The sequence below is a fragment of the Rhinatrema bivittatum genome, chromosome 9, assembly GCF_901001135.1.
Source record: "Rhinatrema bivittatum chromosome 9, aRhiBiv1.1, whole genome shotgun sequence".
NCBI classification, from domain to species: Eukaryota; Metazoa; Chordata; class Amphibia; order Gymnophiona; family Rhinatrematidae; genus Rhinatrema; species Rhinatrema bivittatum.
The window spans coordinates 132,149,028-132,175,307 of record NC_042623.1 but is presented as its reverse complement, the minus strand read 5'-3'; the positions used below and the strand labels follow the sequence as shown (position 1 = coordinate 132,175,307).

Below are 26,280 nucleotides of genomic sequence, written 5' to 3'. Positions count from 1 at the left end.
ACGGATGATCCTTGTGCAAGTATCTTTATCTCCTAATAACTTAGATACATAACGGTGAATTTTAAACTGGTGCACATGTGCACGCATGTGTCAGCCTGTGCCCAAGGATGCGTCCATTTTATAACAAACGCACGTATATAAGTGCATGTTATAAAATAGGCTGTCTGCACGCACATGTGCACCCAATTTTAAGTGGGCGCGTGCCCGTGTGTGCAAATGCCGCTTCTACCGCATAAGTGGGAGTATTGCATGTCATCCATACCAGAAGTAAAATTACGCGGCAGGGGGCCTTGACGCATACCAGATCGCATAAGTATTTACATGCACATCTCAGAAATGCCCATGCTCTGCCCCTTTGAAAATGTCCAAGATATGCTCGTTCTGGGAGAGGCCCAAAAAACAGCAGGGTAGGCGATCCAGTACAGCCGTGAGGAAAAAAACAAAGAAATGGATGCCACAAGATAGTCCTTTTCAACGTTTAATCAAGGAGACGTAAAATTCTTATAAACATGCCCCTTCCACACTATTGTATCCCAGCCAGATCCACCCCACAGGCATTATTGGTAAAGAGGCACCAGGGGGACAGCAGTCACAACCTCTACAGCTTCCTCATTTGTGAGCACTGCCAGCCTGAGATGCAGGGTTGCAGAAAGGAAAGCAGTGCTGTGCTGTACAGCCTGAAGGAAATGAGGTGGCAGGCCTGAGCAAGCTGGTACCAGCAGGAGAGCAACAGAAGCACAGCTGCTGAAGCCACAAGGAACAACAACTATGCTGCATCTCCATGGCCTGATAATGCTGAAGAGAGACAAGGAAGGGGGGAGCAAGGCACCACTGTTTCACACTGACATAGTACTGCTCTGTCAGTTGCTGTTGGACACTATATCCTTGGCTGTCTGAACGAGGTGCTGTCATGAACAGGTTAAGTCATGGCATAACATTCAGAGCTTGCCCAGCCTTAAATGCCTGCAGGTGCTATTAGGAAAGGCTTACTCAGTGTTCTCCTGGCAGCAAACCCTGTTCGTGTTGCATGCAGCATGTGCATGTGTCATAAGTTGCGGCACATTGGAAGGCTGCTATCACTCACAGTGAAGCTCTTCATTGCTGTTTCCTGCTCTTGTTGAAAACTAATTCTACCTTTAGAGTGTGCCTGGTAGCTTGCAGACTAGCTAATACAGATCATCACATTAATCAGCCACTCTGTCTCTCTCCTTTGTTTTCCCCTCCATTCTCCATTGGTCCTTGCTCATCCCCTCCCTTCTCTCACATCCAATTTTCTAATCTTTCTGTACTTTATTCTCAGTCCCTTATTTTTCCATTCTATCTGCCGTTCTCTTTCTACAGCCGATTTTTCTTTCTTACGCCCTCTGCAATGTACTATATTGCAGAAAGCAAGCAGCGCTTTGCGCACTAAAACCCCAAATAGTCAGCATTATTTACAATGCTGCCCACTATTTGGCATTTTAGCATGCAAAATGACATTTGCAAAATATTTCAGCTTCACAGGGAACATAATTTTGTGTGTAGTTTTCTGTGTTAGAAATTTTATTCAGATCAGTAGTTAATGAGCTGGTTTGCATATATGTCATGATTTGGTATTATAAAAGATTGTTCTAAATTCCATATTTCATGCTAGAAACAGAATCTACGGCAGGATGTACTCTCTGCAGTAGTATGGAGCAGCTCATTAACTATTACTGCAAAATTAAACTGCACATGAAATTGGTTTTGCAGAGCTAATTTCACAAAAAAAAAAAACCCACTTTGTTTTTGGAAAACTTTTGCATGCTATTTTTCTTCCTAGATCATTTGCACGCATAGAAAAATAGCATATGAAAATTGCAAATGTGCAAATGGCACAGATTATTACATGACTCTCTTAGTCTGTGTCTCTAGTATCTTCAATCATTGCAGGATTCATGTTCATGTTACAGGAAAGGAGGAGACTGAAAGACTCCTAGATATGCTACATTGCAGCTGTAACCAATTCTGTTCCCTGGAAGCCTAGTGTGGATCCTGGAAGCAGAGACAATCTGCTTGTTTCTTATCCTCCTTCACCCTCCTGTACTATACTGTCTGCCATGCTCTCCCTCTGTACCCCTTCTGTCTCTTGTAGTAAAGTAAGGTGCATATATTGTGCATCAAGTTAATGTGCAAAGACACTTCATGAGCTCTTTAGGATAATTGCAGGATGACGTTCCTCAAATTCCTTATATCCTTCACTCCCTGCTTCCTCTAAGGCTGATGTAATAAGGTGCACTTGACAGAGCACACAGTTTATCTTCCAGTTGTTTGTACATTTTTTATTTGCAAACTTAGTGTCACTACAGCAAGGAGTTTCGAGCACATAACTCCCATCTAGATGGGGCACATAAGATGTGAGAAGATCGGACACCTGTGTGAGCTGAATGCTATCCTCTCGGGAAGGGTTTAATGGGAAAAATGGGTCAAGTAGACAGAGTAGTGGATCCGGGCCCAGAGGCAAGGAGGGTGTGTGCAATAGGGCAAAGATGAATAAGGACCTCAAGTTTAAGAGAATCCCCTCTATGACCCCCTCTGACTGCTATTTCCCTTGCTGAAAGCACACCACACCAGAAAGATGGAGCCCACTCTATACATTTATTTTCTGGTGATACCAGGCAACAGGGTGTATAACAGTAGATTGAGAGACAGCACTGATTTGAGCAGGGTACTTATGCTTGCCTCAGCTAGGCTGAGGTGATTACAGAACAATATAGAAAGAGTTAAATAGACTAAGTTGCTAACAAGCTATATACACCTTCTCTCAGGTTAGGAGAAGTTAGTTACAATTACTTCTGCCACTCCTTGAACTTCCATGCTTCAGCAACATCCTTACAGGCCGATGCAATATTGGCTCACATAAAACCTCTCATGGGCGTGCGATGCATTATTTAAAAGAGGGGTCTTGCTAAAAAGGACACGCTAGGGATAAATTGTGCATCCCTAGCGCATCCATGGCATCGGGTGCCCAGGAGAAGTGGCTGTGCGCTAGGGACCCTCAATTAATGAGCGTCCATTTTCCTAACATGTATGCCAGCAAAATGTTTTTTCAGCTGCTTTCTGTGGTCCCTCCTACTTTTTTGTGGCTTTGTGGGCTTTTTTGTTTAGATGGCTTGGAGTGCGTAAAGACTTAATGTCAGCCCTAGTGTTGGCATTAAGTTTTTCATGTTAAAATGTGTGCATCGGGTGCACTGATTTTTTGCATCGGGGGCTAATAGCTAATAGCGCTCATCACATGTAAATGCATGTAGATGCATGCACGTTGGATTGGATGCATGTTTTGGATGTGCTAATCCTCTTATTGCATCGGGTGTTAGCTAGCATGTCCAAGAGCTCGTTAGCCTGTGTGCTAGGCTCAGTGCACAATATAGCATTGGCCTGCATGTGAATATAGCTTCCAATCCTTTACTTTTCTAGTTCTCTATTTTCCTCAAATGACCCTGGTTATCACAGTCAAAATACCACAGATACCACCCAAACACATCTGTACTCACTCTTGGGCCCATTGTAGCTCTCTATAGACCAGTGAACTCTGCTATCCTACATAATTCATTGCATCACAGCTCCCATTCAAGTAAATAGCCAGGCACATTCCCTGGTGCCCCAACTATCAGTCTCTTGAGGTTCTCCACATTTCAGTCAAGCCCACACCTGTGGGACTTCCTGGCTCTCGTTTGCCTTTTAGGGCTCCCAAACCAGTCAGTTTGGCTGCTTCCCCTTGAGAAGAAACACCTCACACTTTGGCCCTTTCCACTTGAAGAGGAAAGCCCCTTCAGGGTCCTCTTAGTTGAGAGGCTACCTCGGGCAGAACCAAATCCCCATTTTCCACAAATCTGCTTTCCATTATTCTCTTGCAACAAGGATTTGTTTCTTAGGGCTATTGCCCAGGAGGGAAGGGTTAGGTTGGCTTTATAGTTGGTGATTCAATTATTAGAAATGTAGACAGCTGTTTGGCTGTTGGGCATGAGGATTACCTGGAAACATGACTACTTGGTGTGAAGGTGGCGGATCTCATGTGTCACTTAGGATTTAGACAGTGCTGGGGAAGAGCTGGCTGTTGTGGTAATGTGGGCACCAACGACATAGGAAAATGTGGGAGGGAGGTTCTGGAAGCCAAATTTAGGCTCTTAGGTAGAAAGCTTAAATCCAGAACCTCCAGGGTAGCATTCTCTGAAATGCTCCCTGTTCCAAATGCAGGTCCCCAAAGGTAGGCAGAGTTCTGGAGTCTCAATGCATGGATGAGACGATGGTGCAAGGGAGAGGGATTCAGTTTTCTAAGGAACTGGGGAACCTTTTGGGGAAAGGGGAGTATTTTCCGAAGGGATGGGCTCCACCTTAACCAGGTTGGAACCAGGCTGCTGGTGCTAACCTTTAAAAAGGAGATAGAGCAGCTTTTAAACTAGAACAAAGGGGAAAGCCGACAGTCACTTAGCGGTGAGTGGTTCAGAGGGAGGTATCTTCGAAGGATATTAATGAAGCATTAGAGTATCTCAGCAGAGAGATTCCAATAATTAGAAAAGTAGTTCATGTGGCTATAAGTAAAGAATCACCTGAGCTAAAAGATTCTAATTTATCCCCGTCTACTGAAAAGCAGAATATTAATACAAACAAAAAACACACTTTGAAATGTTTGTATGCTAATGCCAGAAGTCTAAGAAATAAGATGGGAGAGTGAGAGTGTATAGCAGTGAATGATGACATAGACTTAATTGGCATCTCAGAGACATGGTTGAAAAAGGATAACCAATGGGATAGTGCTATACTAGGGTTCAAATTATATCGCAATGACAGAGAGGAGCAACTTGGTTGTGAGGTGGCGCTTTATGTCTTGGATGGCATAGAGTTCAACAGGTTAAAGATCCTGCATGATCGAATCTTTAAGGGTAGAAATCCCTTGTGTATTGGGGAAGAGTATAGTGAAAGGAGTATACTACTGTCCACCTGGCCAAAATGATGAGATTGACAATGAAATGATAAGAGAAATTAGGGAAGCTAACCAAATTGGTAGTACAATAATATTAGGAGATTTCATTTACCCCAATATTGACTGAGTAAGTATAACATCAGGACATACTAGTGAGATAAAGTTCCTGGATGGAATAAATGACCATTTTATAGAACAACTAGCCGTTAAGCCCATTAAAATGGGCGAGATTCCATCGGTCAGACCGGCACGTTTAGAGCCGCTCTGTTCTCTACAACTTCCCTTTTCCTTCCATCCTCTCTCACCTCATCTACAACCCCTTCCCTCTCCCAGCCCTCCTCCACTCTTTTTTCTCTTCTCCAGAACTTCTTACCCTTCCCACTTGTTCAGTCATATCCTCTTCCCTTTTCCCTTCCCCTCTCACCTTCCCTTTTCTTCCCCTTCTCCCCTCTCCCTCAGCCCTCCTCCACTCACTCTTTTTCTCTACTCCATTTTACCCTTCCCACTTACATCCTCTTCCTTCCATCCCTTCTCATCTTCCCTTTCCCTCCCTCCTCCACTCCCTTTTTCTGTATTCCACAACTTTACCCTCCCAACTTATATCCTCTTCCTTCCCCTCCCACCTCCTCCACAACCCAGTCCCTCTCCCTCAGCTCTCCTCCACTCTCTCTTCTTCTCTCTGGCCCGCCTGACACTTAGATACCGCTGCCACTGCTCCATGGGAGGTCTCCGGGGGTCTCTCTCTCTCTCTCGCCTCTCCACTGGGCTCGTTGCTGGCCCGCCCGACGCTCGGTGATGAGGCGCTCGAAAGAGAGAGACACCTGGCGACCTCCCATGTCTGTGTCTGTGCCGCCGCTTCTCCCCGCGCGCGAGAGAGAGAGACCCCCCGGAGACCTCCTGTGCTGCCGCCGCTGCTCCTCCTTGCCGTTTCCAAGTCCGCTGGGCTCCCCTCTGACCGACGTGCTCTCGTGCATGCGCAGTAGAGCTGCTCTCTACTGCGCATTTGCGGCACGTCGGTCCAAGCCCATTTATATGGTAGATTAGTTCAAGAACTGATGAGAGAGGTAGCAATTTTAGATCTAATTCTCAGTGGAGTGCAGGATTTGGTGAGAGAGGCTACTTGGCAATAGTGATCATAATATGATCAAGTTTGAATTAATGACTGGAAGGGGGACAATAAGTGCTTTAGCACTAAACTTTCAAAAGGGAAACTTTGATAAAATTAGAAAAATAGTAAAAAATAACAACCCCCTGAAAGGTGCAGCTATAAAGGTTAAGAGTGTGCAACAGGTGTGGACATTGTTAAATAAAATACCATCTTATAATTGCAGTCCAGAATTATTTCATGCATTAAGAAAGGTGTAAAGAAGGCTGAATGATTGACAGCATGGTTAAAAAGTGAGGTGAAAAAGGAGATTTTAGCCAAAGGTTCTTCATTCAAAAATTGGAAGAAGGATCGATCAGAAGAAAATAGGAGAAAGGATAAAGCATAAGCAATGGCAAATTAAATGTAAGACATTGATAAGACAGACTAAGAGAGAATTTGAAAAGAAGTTAGCCCTAGAGGCAAAAATTCATAATAAAAACTTAAAAAAAATATTGAAAGCAGAAAGCCTGTGAGGGAGTCGACTGGACCATTAAATGACTGAGGAGTTAAAGGGGCACTTAGGGATGATAAGGCCATTGTGGAAAGACTAAACAAATTATTTACTGAAGAGGATCCAAGGGTGACAATTCAGATGAACGGAATCAAATCATGGTGAACCTGGAAGATGTAGTATTCCAGATTGACAAACCGAAGATCAGTAAATTACCTGGATCGGCTATACCCCAGGGTTCTGAAAGAACCCAAATATGACATGTCAAACCTATTACAATTAATTTGTAACATATCATTAAAATCATCTGTAATACCTGAAAACCGGAAGGTGGTCAATATAACCCTGATATTTAAAAAGGGCTCCAGAGGTGATCTGGGAAAATATAGACCAGTGAGCCTGACCTCAGTGAAGGGAAACATCATGGAAACTTTTATAAAGAATAAAATCACAAAACATTTAGATAGACATGGTTTAATGGGATACAGTCAGCATGGATTTACCCAAGGGATGTCTTGTCACAAATTTCCTATATTTTTTTGAAGGGGCGAATAAACATGTGCACAAAGGTGAGCCAGTAGATGTGGGATATTTGGATTTTCAGAAGGTGTTCAGCAAAGTCCCTTATGAGAGGCTTCTAAGAAAACTAAAAAGTCTGGGATAGGAGGTGATTTTCTTTTATGGATTGCAAATTTGTTAAAAGACAGGGAACAGAGCGTAGGATTAAATGGTCTGTTTTCACAGTGGAAAAAGTAAACAGTAGAGTGCCTCAGGGATCTATACTTGGACCGATGCTTTTTAATATATTTATAAATGCAGAGTAGTTAAATATCAGTGGATTGTGATAAATTGCAGGAGGACCTTGTGAGACTGGAAGATTGGGCTTCCAAATGACAGATGAAATTTAATGTGGACAAGGGCAGGGTGATGCATATAGGGAAAAATAACCCTTGCTGTACTTACATGATGTTAGGTTCCATCTTAGGAGTTACTACCCAGGAAAGAGATCTAGGCATGATAGTAGATAATAATTGAAATCGTCGGCTCAGTGTGTTGTGGCAGTCAAAAAAACAAATGGAATGTTAGGAATTATTACGAAGGGAATGGCAAATAAATCAGTGGATGTCATAAAATCTCTGTATCACTCCATGGTGAGACTACACTTTGAGTGTACAATTCCGGTCGCTGTATCTCAAAAAAGATATAGTTATGATGGAGAAGGTACCGAAAAGGGCGACCAAAATGATAAAGGGGATAGAACAGCTCCCCTTGAGGAAAGGCAAAAGAGGTTAGGGCTATTTCGCTTGGAGAAGAGATGGCTGAGGGGGGATATGATAGAGGTCTTTAAAATCATGAGAGGTCTAGAATGGGTAAATGTGAATCGATTATTTACTCTTTCGGATAATAGATGGACTAGGGGGCACTCCATGAAGTTAGCAAGTAGCACATTTAAAACTAATTGGAGAACATTCTTTTTCACTCAACGCACAATTAAGCTCTGGAATTTGTTGCCAGAGGATGTGCAGTTAGTGTAGCTGGGTTTAAAAAAGGTTTGGATAAGTTCTTGGAGGAGATGTCCATTAACTGCCATTAATCATGTTGACGTAGAGAATAGCCACTGCTATTACTAGCATCAGTAGCATGGGATCTACTTAATGTTTGGGTACTTGTCACGAAGTTGTGACTTGGTTTGGCCACCATTGGACACAGGATGCTGGGCTTGATGGTCTGATCCAGAATGGTATATCTTATGCTCTTATGTTTAACAGAACTCAAAATACTCAACCACCCCTTTTATACTGGGAAAACCAATCCCTCTACAGGACCTTACTCCCCATCCTTTTTAAAAGGAAACACGCTCACATAAAACATCAACCACTCTTAATTAACATAATGCAAATACATTGTGTAAATTTACCAGAATGAAGGCCATCTAGTGGACATTCAGAACACTACATCTTCCACTACACTTAGCAGCAACAGACAGCTTCTTCCATCCTATAATATTTTCACACTTCCATGATGCTCAACTCTAACTCCTAGATGGGGCTACATAGTCTTCGCCCTCAACTATGCCCAGAATCCTCTTCAGCGTTCTTTGTGATGGAAAAAGGGCCCCTTTCTGAGAGACTCTGTGTGCACCGGTTAGCATCCTCTTGCAATCCCATGCTAATTATGGCAGTAGTTATTAAACTCCCCCCCCCCCCCCCCCCCCAATGTAGAGAGCTGTGCTGGCTTACCTCCTGTTTACTTAGCACTGCAAAAGTAGCTCCTAGAGGTAGAGTAAGGTTTCTGATAAGGCTAGTCTATGGATGGAAGCTGGAGTCCATTGCCAGGACATGTAGTTGAGATTTTAAGTGCAGAAAACACATTTTGTGCACATAGTATGTTTTCTGCACATAAAATGATTTATGTACACAAAAAATATTTTTTCACTGTACACAAATTATAGTTTATGCACATAAATTATATTTTTATGCATGCTAAGCATTTTTTTTTCACACATTTTTTTAACTCCCGATGCATTAGTGTATCATTGACACTTTTGTGAGTATTTCATGGTTACTGTTTTGAAGAAAAGAGAATTCCAGGAAGTAGAATAACACATAGCTTTTGCCATTGCGCCTTTACTGAACATAATAATATCACTCCTCTCCATACCTCTTCTGTTTTTCCATGTTCCAGATCACAATGTCCTGCCAGCACCTCAAAATGTGTCCGTGGTTTCCATCAATATGAAGCATGTGTTGACCTGGAGTCCAGTAATAGTTCCCAGTGGGAATGTGACATACTCCCTGCAAGTTGAGGGGTAATTTCATTTCATTTTTTGTTTTCTACATACTATTTTCTTTTTCTCTGTTCTGAATTGCAGAAAATCAAAAGACATGCCTGTCTGAACAAAACTAGAGACTTTTCATCATACAGGAATATATCTGTGAATTGGAGTAGTTATCTATGCACATTGAGTGCATTGGTAATGAGGTATATAGAGATCTATATCTAACTATCCATTTATATATTCTATGGGCTATGTGCCTGCTTGCTTCACTTGTCAACCCTGCAGGTGGGGGAATGTGTGTGAAAGGGGGGTGGGGTGGAGTGCATGTAGTGTGGGGGTGTGTGCATATGTATGGCACATCCAGCATAGCTCTCTGCTTCAACGGCAGGGAGAATGAAGAAAAGATGATTTATATTCAGCATCAACCAACAAGGAATGAATTACATAGTCTGGGTAAACAAATAAGCATGGGTGTAGCTTGCTTGTTACGGCGGTTACTACCCAGAATCAATTAAGCCTGACAATTCACTTGGAATGCTTGTTAGGCGGTTACTACCCCAAACCAAATAAGCCTGATATTTCAATGCACATCCAGCATAGCTCTCTGCTTCAGCGGCAGAGAGAATGAAGAAAAGATGATTTTTATTCAGCATCAAACAACAAGGAATGAATTACATACAGGCCGATACAGTACAGTGCGCTCCGGATGGTGATATTAAGTAGGAGGTCCCAAAAGGTAAAAAAAGAAAAAAAATTTAAAATGGGCTGGCGGCTGTCGGGCCAAAAACCGGAGGCTCAATTTTGCCAGCGTCCGGTTTTCGAGCCCGTGGCTGTCAGCGGGCTTGAGAACTGACGCCGGCAAAATTGAGCTTCGGCTGTCAAACCCGCTGACAGCCGCCACTCCGGGTCAAAAGGAAGTGCTAGGGACGCGCTAGTGTCCCTAGCGCCTCCTTTTGCTCATTTCTACCGCACCACCTAATTTAAATACTGTATCGCGCGCACAGGCGAGTGGCCTGTGCGCGTGCCGGGAGAGCGGGCGTTTGTCCGCTCTCCCGTGGACTGTACTGATTCTGCCCATAAGTCTGGGTAAACAAATAAGCATGGGTGTAGCTTGCTTGTTACGGCAGTTACTACCCCGAATCAATTAAGCATGATACTTCACTTGGAATACATATCCAGTGCAGCTCACTGCTTCAACGACAGGGGGAATGAAGTAAAGAGGATTTATATTCAGACAACCAGCAACGACTGAATTGCAGAGGCAGGGTAAACAAACGGGAGTAGCTTGCTTATTACGGCGGTTACTACCCCAAACCAATTAGCTAGATACTTCACTTAGATGCAGCTCCAGCACTGCTGTCTGCATCGATGGTGGGGGTGGAAGGGAATTGGAACCAAAAAGTTACCAATAAGGGCCCTGACCTCAGCGGTCAGAGTAACAGATAAGTATGAAAACAAATAGGCGTGAAAGCTTGCTGGGCAGACTGGATGGGCCGTTTGGTCTTCTTCTGCTGTCACTTCTATGTTTCTATGTTAAGATCAGAGAAATGTGCTCATGTAGAGGAATACTAGACAAGATGTGTGCTATGGAGTTCTGAAGTAATTGCAAAGGTTGAAGACTAGATTGCGGTAACCCAATATAAAGTGAATTACAGTAATTGATCCCGCTCATCACCAGGGTCTGAGAATACTGTGAAAAGAAATCAGGTTTCAGATGCGGTTGAAGGTGTACAGAGTTTGGCTTCTTGGGGTGTCCAATTTAGGATATTTATTTAGACATTTTATATACCACCGTTCCACGTAAATATCACAACGGTTTACAAAAATAACATTCTTAACAATAAATCAGCAAATAATGAAGGGTTACATAGGCAGTATTCATAAACAGGCATTAACATCTATCAAATGCAGTTTATGTCTGCATATTTCTGTTTCTAGTCTGTGATCACTTATTCTTTATTTGGTGAGGGTCTGTTTATGTTTTACATGTGTGACCAAAGTGAGTTATTTTGCTGGCATGTAGTAATCTATAGCAATCCAGCTTGTTCTGTTTTTCAATTTGCACTTCCCAATAAAAGGTGTTCAAATTGGTATGCTAGGACACATTGTAATATTTCATTGTTGCCTTTTCATAGGTTAGGTTGAAGTTGTTTGAGTTCAAGTGTTAGTGCTGGTTTGCTATATAGATGCTGAATGTGGTTATCACAGAGTTTTTGTTATTTCACAGAGTGCCTGGTTATGGATAGTTTGTGTTGTAGTTATTGATGTAGACAAAAGAAAAACAAAATGTTTTTTTTATCTCTGTGTGGTTGCAGGGCTAGGTTGGCACCTATGCACTTGAAGATGCTCCCTGGAAGTGCCTGCTGGCATGGGCACAGACTATCTGACACACTTTTGCTGGCATGGTTTAAGTCTGGCTGGAGGAGGGGCTGTCCAAAGCCCAATGCAACTCAGTCAGAAATAGGGCTTAGAGATCCTGACTTCTGTTAAAGAGAAAAAAGTGGGTTTTTTTCTGCCGTAGCCATGGCCCATTTAATATGGTCCATGAGAGAGCCCTGAACTAGTGTGCTTAGTTGAAGTGAAAACCTGGACGGCAGCCCCTATCATATGTGCAAGGGAATTTGGGCATATTTTTGTGGTGAGGAAATGCCCCAGTACAAGGGTCCCTGTTTTTTCATGGAAATCCATGCCAGGTCTTACCTGCAGCTCCCCATTCTATCTGCAGCCCATTGTCCTACCTCCACTTCAGCACTATGAATGAGGGAGAGGTAATCCAGTCAATCACAGTAGCCTGATGGCATAGCCTCCTGGCCTTATGGGAGAGCCTTGCTGTCTTATGGGAATGAAATGACCAGCTTAAGGACACCGGGGGAGTAAGGTGACTTGCGCCTGTGGATTTTTGAGACATCACAGCTAAACATTTACTAGAAGTGGCTGGCACTTGTGCCATGGAATGGGGAAGGCTGGTGAGTACAGAAGCAAGGTTTGTGAGCACTTTTAAAGTTGGTACTACTTTTGTGATGTCACAACAGCAGGGATCTGATCTCTAGGGGCAAAAGGTTTTGGAAAGTTAGAGGAAGAAAATGGTTGTGACTAGACTAGGACAAAAGTCCAGTCACAACTGGCCCTGCCATACTCCAAAAGAAAATAAAAAGAACTTGGAGTGTTCAACCACCAATTTAAAGGGGAAGAGCTAAAGAGATGAGTATAAGAACAGTACTAGTGTGTGCCTTAAAAACTTGAGATAGTCACTCGACGTGTATTTATTTTTCTTTTTTTTTACTGGTAATTAATCCTGGTTCCTTGTACCAAAGTAAGGGGATAGAATAATTAATGGTAAAGTCTTGGACAGAACTGCGGTGCTATTTACATATCCTTATTAGAAGAAAAGGTGGAGATTTTTGAAGGTGGATGTGCTGTAACCCCTTAAATAATTTTAAAGAAAGGGAAATGTTGCTTATCCTTTTATTTTGTCTAGCTAGAAAATCAGTTTAATTAACTTGTGGAAGATTTTCGGTGCCATGGAGCTAGTCTCTCTTATTGATTTGGTATAGTCAGGGAGTAGGAAATCCTGAAGGAGAGTCTGACAGCCACTGCCATCAGACCTACCGCCCAGAGGTGCCTGCTACCACAGAGACCACTTCACCCTGAATAGATCACCAGAGATAAGTGTGCATATGACCCAGGACATACACACTAGATCTGGCCAGTCCAGCACCATTTACTGAGCTTCGTAGTAAAGCAGCACAAAAGTAAATTTAAAAAAACAAAAAGATTCTTACCTCCAGGGATTCTGTATGTGAAGAGCCTGTAAAGAAGAAAAAGAGGAGAATACGAAGAATCATTTTCTTAACTATAAACACGGTAAGAGTAAAGCAAGAAATATTCAAAGACAATACTTATCTGATGCTTAGTTGGACATGGTATAAGATTCTATAAGAAAACGAATATTATATTAACAGCAGTTCAAGGTTTTTTGCATTAAAGTAAAAGTTTCAAATTGGTTGATATTTCTAATGGATGTTTAAGAATATGTAAGAGTTTATGAAAGGTGGTTTTTTTTCCTGGAAGTATTGCTTAAAGGGAAAATATTTGTTGGGATATATTGTGTATTGACAGACTGTTTTAAAAATATATATTTTTGTTCTCTTCAAAGTTTTATTTATTGCAGAGGTTTCTTTTTGGACCAACATAACTTTACAGGACATTTCCAAATTTTTATCCTTGTTTTCTTTCCCTAAACCCCAGGTGGGTCATTGTATTCAGTCATACAATACTCTGCTGGAAGGAGGGCTTTTTGCAGAGGTGCTCCCTCAAGGGTACATCGTGGGTCACTACCTGCCATCACATTCCTGCCCTCAGCCTGGAACCCCCAAAGGCGAGAGACTCCACCCTGACTTTACATTGAGATGACACCAGAATTTGAATATTCTTTTTTGCATGTTGAGTAGTAAGATGAAGCATCCTAATTCTGCTATGCACCCATTATTAGCAGTGTTTCTCTGATCATGGGGTGTCTGTATGCAAAACTGAAGGTTTAGGATTTCTTTTGGGGTTCTGTCCCATTCCGGTATATTTTGGGGTTAATAGGCCCCAGACCTCACTCCCATAATAAAAGGATTGGTTGAATGATGCTATCAAATAATTTTAATAATATCGCTTGTTTGTTTAGGAAGAATTTGAATTCATGTTGGGGATATTTTGCCCTTTTCTGGAAAATAATAATTCTGTTTTTCCAGGTAGGCCTATGATTTATATCAGGTCTCTAGCAGATTTTAAGTACTCTTATATACCTCCAGTAGGAGATAAAATGACCAGATTATCTGCATATAGCATGGTTAGAAGGAAATGGAATTTAAAACTTTTTTTCAGCCCTAAAGTACAGTGAAGTTAAGGTGCTGAGAGGAAAGTAAGAGGGTGTGCGAGGCTTTTAAGTATTTTACTGTACTGGAAGTAATTCCATATGCAGCTCTTCAGTATTTAAAAGGTGGTAAAATTAGCTCACTTATTTACTTCTAACGGGCCGATACAGTACAGTGCGCTCCGACGAAGCACACTGTTAACCCTCTATTGGACGTGCATTTTCGACGTGCTAGCGTTACCTCTTATTCAGTAAAGGGCCGAAAACGCGCGTCCAACCCCTCGAACCTAATAGCGCCCACAACATGCAAATGCATGTTAATGGCCCTAGTAGGTATTCCCGCGCGATTCAGAAAACAAAATGTGCAGCCAAGCCGCACATTTTGCTTTCAGAAATTAGCGCCTACCCAAAGGTAGGCGCTAATGTCTTCTGGCACCGGGAAAGTGCACAGAAAAGCAGTAAAAACTAAAAACTGCTTTTCTGTGCACCCTCCGACTTAATATCATGGCGATATTAAGTCGGAGGTCCCAAAAGTTTCCAAAAGTAAAAAAAAAAAGAAAAAAATTTGAAGTCTGCTCGATAACGCCGGCAAAATTGAGCCTCTGCTGTCAAACCCGCTGACAGCCGCCGCTCCGGTCCAAAAGGAGGCGCTAGGGATGTGCTAGTGTCCCTAGCGCCTCCTTTTGCCTGTTTTTACCGCCGGGCCTAATTTGAATAGTGAATTGCGTGCACAGGAGCTCTCCCGCGGACTTTACTGTATTGGCCCGTTAGTGCACATTATATTGTAGAAAATTGGTTTACATCTATAAATTGCCATTGCTCATATTACTTGGAAAGTCATTTTAGCTCCTTGAAACTGCACACTAAACCCAAGTAAAGCCTAGTGCACTTTAATACATTGTCCTAAACACCAAAATCTGAATATATATATTTTTTGTATGGTGAGTAGTCTATTTTTTGTATGGTGAGTAGTAAAGGGAAATGTCTTAGTTCTTCTCTGCACCACTGGGGGAATTTCTGTAGAAGTGGAGAATGAATTAGAGAATTGTAGGAACAGAGCTGATATTGAGATTCTCTCCCATCCTTTATAGACTTTAGACTTCACTCCCATATAGAGGAATTGATTGAATGAAGTTGTCGAATAATTTAATATTACTTTTATTGGGTGGTGGAAACTGGCCAGGTGTTTTTTTTTTTTAATTGTATAGAAAGCCCTTGGGCCTTTTTCTTCCAATATTTTTTATAACGAATTTAAAGGCAGAGGGCTATGTTTGAGGGCGGGTATGATGTGTGGAAATGTCATTTTGGCTTGCCACCCTCCATATTTAGCTTGTTCCTCCCCTCGCCCCCCAAAAACATCTGTCTAGAGATGGCACGGAGTGGTGGGAAGGTGGAGGTGTAGATCGGGGTGTATGTGCATGCACACTCTCTGCCTTTCGCAGTCTCTGCAATTTTGTAGTCCTCCCCTCCCAGTTGTGTATCTCTGGATGGGCCACGCTTTCTTTGCCTGTGGGGTGTGAAGGGGTGAGGTGAGGAGAGAATATGGGAGAGAGTGGATAGGTGGTGGTGATGGGAGGGTAGTTGAGAGGTGATGAGGGACAGACTGTGCACACCCCCTTCCCCCTCACTTTCTCCACTTTATTACCCTTTTCTTCTCCCCCACCGATGTATGTGTGGGAGGTGGGGGTAGAATACGGATGTGGGTGGGAGGGGTGAGTGTGTGTGTATAACTAGGGACACTTTTTCTGTCTTTCATTATCCCCTCATCTCTGTGTCTGTGTATATGGATGTTGGGAGGAATGGGGAAGTGGTTGTGGTGGTGTAGATGGGATGGACGTGGGGGGGAGGAAGAGGAGGAGTTAATAAAGGTGGGCTGTGTGTGGAGGGATGAGTGTCTTTTGTTTTGCGCACTTAGTTGCCTTTTCCCTTCCCATGTCTGTCGTGGGGATGGGGCAAAAAAGTGTAGTGGTACAGGTGGTGTGGGTGAAGTGTGTGTGTGTGTTCACAGGCGGGAGCACTCTTTCCCTTCATAATCTCTCCCCCTCACGCTCTCCATTTTGTTCCTCTTTCCTCACCCTTGTGTGTGGGAGTCTGAGTGTCATGGAGCGTGTGTATGGCTGTGGGTACTATTCTCAGGGGAGGGATGTCGCTGGGTTTAGAGGAGTATGTGTGTGTGTGTGTGGGGGGGATGCTGTGGAGGTGTGTAGGATGAGTGAGGGAGGTGAATGTATGTGCACTCTCTTTTCCCCTCTCCCTTTCCTTTGCACTTACCACCTTGTTCTTCTCTTCCCTCCTCTCCCTTCCCTCTCCCCTCCCAATTCTCCCTCTTCCACATAATTTCCACATTGTAGGCCTCTCTTCCCCCATGTGTGTGTGTATGTGTATATATATCTTTTTTTTTGGGGGGGTGTTAATGGTTTAGGTGTGCTGTATTGAGGATGGGGTGTGAGTAGTGTAGCGGGGTGAGTGTCAGGAGTGTGTGTTTGTGTGAATGGCTGGGGCACTCTTTATACCTTGCACCCTTTAATTTCTTCCTCTTTCCTCACCCGTGTGTGTGTGTGGGGGGGGGGGGGGGGGAAGATGGTGGTGGTGGAATGTGTGTTTGGAGGGGGTAGGATGGTAGAGATATATATGTGGGGAGAGGGGTTGGCAGTAATGTGGAGAGGGATGAGTGTAAGGCATATGAGTGTGTGTGTGAGTGTGCATCCACGCTTTTACCCTCTTCCCCCTTTGCATTCCTGTCTTCTCCCTCCTTTCCTCTCTCTCAGCCCTTCTCGCCCTTCCCATCTCATTCTGGCACTCCTTATTTGCCTTGCCCCTTCCCCTTCCTCCTAACCAAACCCTCCTTCCTCACCTCCTCTTCCATTTCCTCCTTACCTTCTCTCTCACTCCCTTATCCTCTCCCCCCCACCCCTCTCATCCACCTCAAGCTGCTTTCTGTCACTGGTGGGGCTTGGGAAACTTCAGCTTTTGTAATGCCAGTTTTACAGCTGATCCTGCCTCCATGCCTCTCCTCTCACACTTACGCCCTCTTCTCATTCACACCAGTTTCCAACACTCAAAAATAAAGAAATCTCTTGAGATGGTAGATATAACTGAAAGTCCTGAAATATAATTGTTACCACCAAGGAAGTCACAGGCACTGTCCTAGAAACATAGAAACATGATGGCAGAAAACAACCATATGGCCTATCCAGTCTGCCCATCTACCCAACTAATTTAGCTTTACAATTCTGATCACTCCCTAGGAGATCCCCTTTGTTTCTCCCATGCTTTCTTGAATTCAGGTACTGTTTTTGTCTCCACCACCCCCATTGGGAGGCTGTTTCTTGCATCCACTACCCTCTCTGTAAAGAAATATTTTCTAAGATTGCACCTGAGTCTAACCTCTTTCACCCTCATCCCATAACCCCTTGTTCTAGAGCCTTCTTTTTGTAAAAATATTAGGATTGTAAACCTTTGTGTTGGGGTGAGGTTGATGCAACCTATAGGGGGCCCAGTAGGTCCTCACCGCCAACTGGCAGAGCAGACATGTGCAGAGATTGAACTGTAGCTTCGCCTGTACAGCCCCTTTCCCCTCGGGTTAAGCCTTTGAGTTCTGGGGGCAGGCAAATCTTAAGTGGTAGAGTCTGGGACGTAAACAGAAGAGTAGATCCAGGGTCAGACTGAGGTTGGAGGTAGGCGGCAAACAGGGGTAATGAGAGTCCAGGCTAAAGTCGGTGGCAGGTGGCAGGCAGAGGAACAAGAATCCAGGCTAAGGTCAGTGGCAGGAAGCAGGCAGGGGTAATGAGAGTCCAGGCTAAGGTCAGTGGCAGGAAGCAGGCAGGGGTAATGAGAATCCAGGCTAAGGTCAATACCAGGGGTCCATCCAAGAAGGAGAAAGTGGTAGGTTGGCAAGGAGGATGAGGCAGGCCAGGCAGGAGAGATGAGACTTGGGCAAGGCTGGAGAGACAAAGGCAGGCAGGCAAGGCTGGAACTGGAAAGCTGGATCAGGCAGCTTTGAGCCAACTCTCTGGTCACTCAGTTAAAGAGATTGATTGAATTTGTCTGACAAGATCTACCTCGGATAAAATCATGCCGCCTAGCAGCTTGCAATCCATTGGATTCCAGACATTGCACTATCCTGTGTTTTAGCAGCGATTCCATTAATTTGCCAGACTTGTCAGACTTTCCAACACATTTTCTGCATGCAAAACTCCTTGGTACATTGGCAGTAAGTTTTGGGCACAGAAAATGTGTGTTCAAGTGCAAGCAGAAAGGTGTGTTCAATCTCTAATGCCTTTTATGCAATAAAGAAACACCTGACCAGATACTGTCACCTATTTTTCTCTTTCTGTCTTGTTTATAATTACTTAACCTTTTCTCCCTTACCTTTTCAGCTACTTGTTTAGAAAACCATAGCATCCTCTTTTTCCTCTTTCCTTTATTTCCTTTCCTAACAAAAAGGTTAGTTGCCCTTATAATAACTCCTTTTAGTTTTGTCCACTCCTCGTCTACTTAACCCTAGATTTCCCCCCTTTTAACAAAGTTTTCCTGAAGTCCGGGACCCTCGCCTTTGAATGAGCCATCATCTTCCATGCTCTAAAACTGAACCACATCATCCAGTGATCCCAGATGATTGCCCACTTCAGCATCAGAAACACTTTTTCCATTGATGAGCACCAGGCCCAGTATCGCCCCCTCCTGTGTGGGTTCCCTTACCAGTTGACAGAACAGTTCTCCCTGCAGGAAATCCCGGATCTCTAGAAGACACTGCAGCTGGGATGTCCCAATCACCATCAAGCAAATTGAAATCTCCTAGCAACAGCACTTCCCCTTTCATAGTAATTTTGTGAATATCTTATATTAAATCTCTATCCATTTCTTCTGTCTGTGGTGGAGGTCTGTAGATTACACCAACATAAATAGATGTTCCATTCTCCCTTTCCAGACTAACCCACAGTGTATCCTCCTTACTTTTAAGCCCTTCTCCCTTTCTTCCTATCCAGTCCTTTCTGAATAGATTGTAGCCCACTATAATTATATCCCAGTCGTGGTTTTCCATATACCATTTCTCTGTGACACCCACTACATCCAAGGCAGCTTCTTCCATGACTGCCTCTAAATCTGGGACTTTATTTCTAATACTATGAGCATTAGTGTACATAGCTTTCAAGATGTTGCCCTTTTTTCCCAGGTATTTAATATTTTACATAACTTAGGGGGTCATTTTCCAAAGGTATTGCACGCAAAAAGGGACTTGGGGCAGAGTTGGGGTGGAGTCCGCACCAGAAGGGGAGGAGTCGGGGTGGACTCCGCGACAACTTCGCTGACGGTGAAAGGTAAGAATCCTTATGGCCGCCAGTATCGGGCCAAATAGCACCACCTTTCACGGTGGCGCTCTTGGGTGCGAAAGCCGGCAGCGGAGGTGCGATCACTGCCAGCTTTCACAGGCCCGCCCCCTACTTCGCCCCCCCCCCTGCTCCCTGTTACCGCCGGATTTTGTAAGTTCTGCGAACTTAGAAAATCCAAGCCTTAGGGTTTTGTTCACTCATAGCCAATGATCCTAGTTTAAAGCCTTCCTCAGTAGGTTTGCCAGTCTGTTTTGGAAGACACCGTGCCCTTCATTGACAGATGGATGCCACTTCTGCTCATTAATATTTGAAACATCATCCCATGTCAATATAGGTGCTGCAAAAGGTTCCGTTATTGTATTTTCAGGGTCTATAGCAAAATGGCCCATTGAAAGGGTCTGAAGATTGATTAATCACGGCTATAGTTAAAATTTTAAATTAGATTTACCATGAAATAGTTAACCAATGCAAAGAAAATAATACTGGCTATATGATCGTTACCATGTTTTCCTATAAGAAACTTGGCTGCCACATTCTGGCAAATATGGAAACAGGAGGACAGAGCTGGTACATCCATTAGGCAAACTAGGCACTTGCCTAGGGTACCTACCCTTAGGGGGTGCCAAACATTGGCGGCACAAGTTCCTGTCCCAGTGGCCGAAGACCCAGGAAAGAAAGGTCAACAGAGCCTCAGCCAACAAGCAGGGAAGAAAAGCCTAGGCAGTGAGGCTGCGAGCAGAGCCCATTCCACCCATAACCAACAAAGCAGAGAAGAAAGGGTCATGAGCTGCAGACAGAGCCCATCTCGGCTGCAGCTGAAGAGGCAAGGGAAAGAGGCTCGAGAGAACTGCGGGGCAGCCATCTCAGCTGTGGCTAAAGAGGCAGAGGAGAGAGACCCCAAGAGAGCTGTGGGCAGAACCCATCCTGCTTACAGCTGAAGAAGGAGAGGTCTGGGAGACATGTGGGGGTGCCATCCCTGTGAAGACACAGAGGAGACAAGCCTAGAATAAGAGACCAAGAGAGACTATGCATTTGTATGTGACTGAGAGAGAATTAGTGTGGTGTGTATAAGAGAGAGGGAGGGTGTATGTATGAGGGAGAGAGAGAAGGCACCTGTGAAGGTGTGTGTGTGTTATACAGAGGGAGTGTGTGGGAGAGTGAACTTGTGTGTTTGAGTAAGAGATGGACCCTATGTGTGAATGAGAGAGAGAGTAGGAGCCTTTGTAAGTGAGGGTATGTGTGTGTGTGTGTGTGTGTGTGAGAGAGAGAGTGCGGTAGGGTATGTGAGTGAGAGAGAGAGAGGAACCCTGTGTGAGGGAGAAGTTGTTAGTGTCTGAGTGAGAGGAGATACCTGAGGTGTGTGTGAATGAAAGAGAAGGTAAGCTTGTGGGATTGAATGAGGGTGTGTGAATGTGTGAATAAAAAAAGAGCTTGTATATGGAAATGAGGGTGTGTGTGTGTGTGAATAAAAAAAGAACTTGTGTATGGAAATAAGGGTGTGTGTGTGTGGGAGAGAGAAAGGGAATGCGTATATATGAGAATGAGAGATCATATGTGTAGAAGAGCCTGTGTGCATGGAGAGAACGTGTGTGTGTGTGTGTGTGTGTGAAAGAAAGAGGATAAAAGTTTGTGTACAACAACCCCTCTTCCCACCCCTTCGGGGCATCTGTTAATCAAAGTTCCCAGGTATAGAGAGCTGGTGGATTTCTATCCTTGTTAGTTTTAATCACTGGTTGTTTTTTGATGTGTCTGCTGTTTTGCAATATTTTTTTTTTGTGTTTAAATATTTTGTTAAATATGAGTTTTTAATTATTGAAAGTTATTCTGTTTGTCAGCTATTTTGAAATATTCTTTTTCAAAATATTGGATTTACTATTAAGATTATTGGGAGGGAGGATTATTGGGAGGGAGGAGGTTGAGGCGGGGGGTGGGGCAGCAAGACGGAAGGTTTGCCTAGGGCACCTAATACCCTTGCACCGGCCCTGCGGGCTGAAACATGCGAAGGTCAACATGCTTTATATTACATGCCTTATACTGGTTACTGATCAAGCAGAGAGCTCAGTTTAAGATTTTAACCCTGCATTTTCACCTTTTGTAGGGAATAGGCCCTCAGTACTTGGAGGATAAAATCTACTACTATTGTCCCTCTCTAATTCTTTGTTCTTCCCAGTCTGCTTGTCTGATTATCCCTTTATGTAAGATTGTAAGACGATCAAGATTCTGGGCAAGAATACTTTTGGTAGTTGTGCCCCCACTATAGAATTTGGATATTAAGAAGATAAGAATTTGCCATACTGGGTCAGACTAATATCCATCAAGCTCAGTATCCTAAACATAGAAATGACGGCAGAAGAAGACCAAACGGCCCATCCAGTCTGCCCAGCACTTTTTTTTTTCTCCCATACTTATCTGTTACTCTTGGCTCTTAGTAACCTTTTTTTATTCTATTTCTCTTCCACCCCCACCATTAATGTAGAGAGCAGTGTTGGAACTGCATCTAAGTGAAATAGCTTAATTAGTTAGTGGTATTAACCACCGCAACAAGCAAGCTACACCCATGCTTATCTGTTTATCCAGACTATGTAATTCAGTCCAACAGTGGCAAATCTAGGACACAATAAATAGATACCATGCTGCTGTCATGCAGTGATAAAATAGTAGTTATTTCTTAAGTTTACTTGCTTAATAACAGTTTTTTGACTTCTCCAGGAACTTGTCCAAACCTTTTTTAAACCCAGTTATGCTAACTCCCTTAACCACATCCCCTGGTAATGAATTCCTGAGCTTCACTGTGCGTTGAATGAAAAAGAATTTTCTCGAATTTGTTATGAATGTGCTATTTACTGATTTCACGGCATGCCCCCCCCCTAGACTTTGTATTTTTTGAAAGAGTAAATAACTGATTTACATTTACCACTCATGATTTTATAAACTTGTATCATATTTCCCCTTAACCATCGTTTCTCCAAGCTGAACAGCCCCAACCTTTTTAGCCTTTCCTCGCAGGGGGGCTGTTCCATCCCTTTTATCATTTTGGTTGCCCTTCTCTGTACCTTTTCAAATGTAACTATATCTTTTTGAGATGCGGCGACCAGAACTGCACACAATATTTTAGATGTGGCCTCACCATGGAGCGAAACAGAGGCATTATGACATTTGCCATTTTATTTCCATTCCTTTTCTAATAATTCCTATAATTCTGTTTTTTTGACTGCTGCTACACATTGAATGGAGGATTTCAAAGTATTATCCACTATGACACCCAGGTCCTTTTCCTGGGAGGAAACTAACATAATATAAGTGTAGTGTGGGTTACTTTTGCCCATGTCATCACTTTGCATTTGTTCACATTAAATTTCATCTTCCATTTTAAAGCCCAATCGCCCAGTCTCTCGAGGTCCTCCTGCAATTTTTTGCATTATGCTTGTGATTCAACAACTTGGAATAGTTTTTTTGTCAACTGCAAATTTTATCATTTCACTCCTTGTTCCCCATTCCAGATCATTTATAAATATATTAAAAAGCACTGGTCCCAGAACAGATCCCCAAGGAACTCCACCGTGTACCCTTCCCCACTGAGAAAATAGACCATTTAGTCCTACTCAGTTTCCTATTTTTTTAACCAGATTTCAAACCAGAAAAGGACATTGTTTCCTATGCCATGACTTTTTAATTTTCTCAGAAGTCTCTCATGGGGCATTTTATTAAATGCCTTCTGAAAATCTAAATACATTACATCCATCGGCTCACCATTATCCACAAGTAACAGATTGGTGAAGCAAGATTTCCCTTGTGTAAATCAGTGCTGGCTGAGTCCCATTAAACTATATCTGTCTATATGTTCTGTGATTTTGATTTTTATAATAGTTTCCATACTTTTTCCTGGCACAAGTCAGACTCACCGGTCTATAGTTTCCCGGATCACCCATGCAGCCCTTTTTTAAAGATCAGGGTTACATGGCAACCCTCCAGTCTTTAGGTATGATGGATAATCTCAACAATATGTTACAAATTACTAGTAAGAGATCTACAATTTCATTTTTTAATTCTATCAGAACTCTAGGGTGTATACCATCTGGTCCAGGCAATTTGCTACTCTTTAGTTTGTTAAACTGCCTTATTACATCTTCCAGCTTCACAGTGATTTGTATCAGTTCTTCTGACTCATAACCATTGAATACAGTTTCCAGCACAGGTATCTCCCCAGCATCCTCTTCAGTAAACACTGAAGCAAAGAATTCATTCAATCTTTTCGAGATGGCCTTATCTTCCCTAAATGCTCCTTTAACAGTCTAACCAACCCTCTCATAGGCTTTTTGCTTTGATATATTTTTTAAAGTTTTTATTATAAGTTTTTTCCTCTAAGGCCATCTTCTTTTTAAATTTTCTTTTAGCCTTATCAATAGTAAACTAGAAACAAACTATCATTTCAGAAGAAGGAAAAGTCTTAGCTTTTCCCATCAGGTTGACAACGCTGTCAGTTTTATAATGCCATTTGTAACAAGTTTTATTTTATATGTTGGTCTTTGCTTATTTGTATTCTATTAAGTAGTGATTTTAATTTTGAACATTGCCTTGGGCAATAAACTGGTTTGGTCTGGAAAATGGTTTAGAAATAATTTGAAAAAATAAATAATCACATTCTTTCCCCCACTCCCCTTACTGTTTTCCATACCTTTTGGTTCCTCTCATTTCCTATGAGGCGGATGATTTTGGGTTAAACATTTGCACTAGCTCTTCTGATTCAGGAAAGTCAGGTCTTATCTCCTTTAGATTTGTAAAGGCTTGAGGCTGTTGAAGCTGGGCTTTATGATTGGATGCAAACAAGTGATGCTTGCAGGATTCACAGTGCAGCACCATAACCACTGAAAACAGAGTGGCAAGCTCCATATGCAAACTCAAGCTACATTACTTCCTTCCTTAATGACTAGCCATACTCTTTCTTCAAATTACTAAACCATAGTTGTCTATATAAAATCAAATATTTTTGTCTGGCAGTTTTGCAGCAATGACATCACTCATATAAGGTGCACTTTATTCTTCCTCCTTTGCACATAAGCACTGCAGAGTATCATTCCAATTTTTATGGACTCTGATAGGCTGCATTATGATGACATGGATGGCATCAAGATGCCCATGCATATATTCCTCTTCTTCCCTGAACTTTCACTTGCTTTCATCTCCACTAAGGCACTTTTTAGGGGTGGGGGGAATGGTGGCCACTTGTGGTGCAGCATAAAGACCCAGCATAGAAAAATATGGTGATTTCATACTATTTTAATGTACATTTTGGTCCACATACCTATGGGCCTCATACTGGGTACCATTTTGGTATAGCTTTTTTTTCTCTGTCTTGCTTGAGAATGGGGAGTATGAGGTGCAGTTTGTTCCTGAGCAGGAGAAGATTTACTTTTAGGCTTATTGGAAAGAGGCCTGGGCCTGAGTTGTAGAAGCAGGAGGGAGACCCAGATCCAAGGGATGGCAGGAGAAGATCCCCGGCCCAAGTGGCAGCAAGAGACAGAGACCCAGGCCCGAGTGGCAGAAGCAAAAGAGGGCCCAGGCCCGAGCGGCAGAAGCAAGCGTTGGGCCCAGGCCCAAGTGGTGGTTGAAAGAGTGGGGTCCAGAACCAAGTGGCAGCTGCAGGAGAGAGGCCCAGGCCTGAACATCAGTGTCAGGAAAAAGATGAGGTCCTTGAGCATCAGCAGTAGTAAGAGACAAAGGCCTGGATCAGGAAATAGGCCTGGCACAGAGAAGGAGAGATGCCTACTTCTAAATAGCTGGAGCAGCAATACAAGAGAGAGAGGGCTGGCCAGGTCCTCCCCCCCCCCCCCTTGCTGGCTCCCTAGTCTCCCAGCTGCCCAGGCCAAGTTCATCCTGCTGGTGAGCGCCAGGGAGAACCCCCCCCCCCCCATACTGGGGCATCCCCGCCTCCCACCCCCACTCTGCAACCTTTGCCCTGTTTGCAGTGTGGCAACGCCCGGCCTGCTGACCCCCATCCCCCCATTCTCTCCTGCTCGATTAGGTTGCTGCTGTACCATCTGAGCTGGGGGCTTGGAGGGACAAGAAAAGAGAAGGGCGGTCAGCGATGGGGAGAGGCTGGAAGGGAGGAGAAGAGGGAAAGATAGATGCTGGGGAGAGGCTGGAAGAAGTGAGAGGTAATGTATACTGTCTCAGGGTAGAGTCCTTTGCACTTGGATGTCCTACGCCAAGGGGGGGGAGGTATGTGATGGTAAGTAGGGATTCATGATATTCCTCTTTCCTGCTAGGCTTTGCGTGGCCAAGTGTGACCCACCCAGTCTGTTTCCCAGGGGTAGGGAGAGAAAGCAGGGATAAAATGGTGAGGGGATGTTGGTCCAAAAAGAAACCTCTGCAATAAATAATTCTTGCGGTAAAAACCAAAACCATTTAAAAAAACACTCTGACAATACAACAGATACTTGAACTCTGTCAACAAATATTTTCTTGTTAAACAATACTTTCAGAAAAGGCTTTTTATACACACGTATAACACATAACTACAGATTTCAAACAATTCAAACGTATTTTGTGTAGTGCAAAGTACCTTGAAACAATTATATTCTTTTCTTATAGAAACCCTATACCATGTCCAAATAAGCATCAGATAAATATTGTACTTGAATATCTATTTGCTTTACTCTATTTGTGTACTCTTAAAACTGGTATTTTTAAGAAAATGATTCTTTTTTTATTGTTTTTTTTTCTTTACAGGTTCTTCACATACATAGTTCCTGGAGGTAAGTATCTTT

General features: G+C 43.2%; 1 protein-coding gene across 2 annotated transcripts in view; it reads left to right on the top strand.

Annotated features, from left to right (window-relative positions):
* IL20RB (interleukin 20 receptor subunit beta) overlaps nucleotides 1-26,280 on the top strand; it is an 88,288-nt gene that overhangs the window by 9,862 nt on the left and 52,146 nt on the right. For both annotated transcript variants that reach the window (XM_029617153.1, XM_029617154.1), the window contains exon 2: nucleotides 9,226-9,349. In XM_029617153.1, the coding sequence (XP_029473013.1) occupies nucleotides 9,226-9,349 (124 nt within the window). The remainder of the gene's footprint in view (nucleotides 1-9,225; nucleotides 9,350-26,280) is intronic.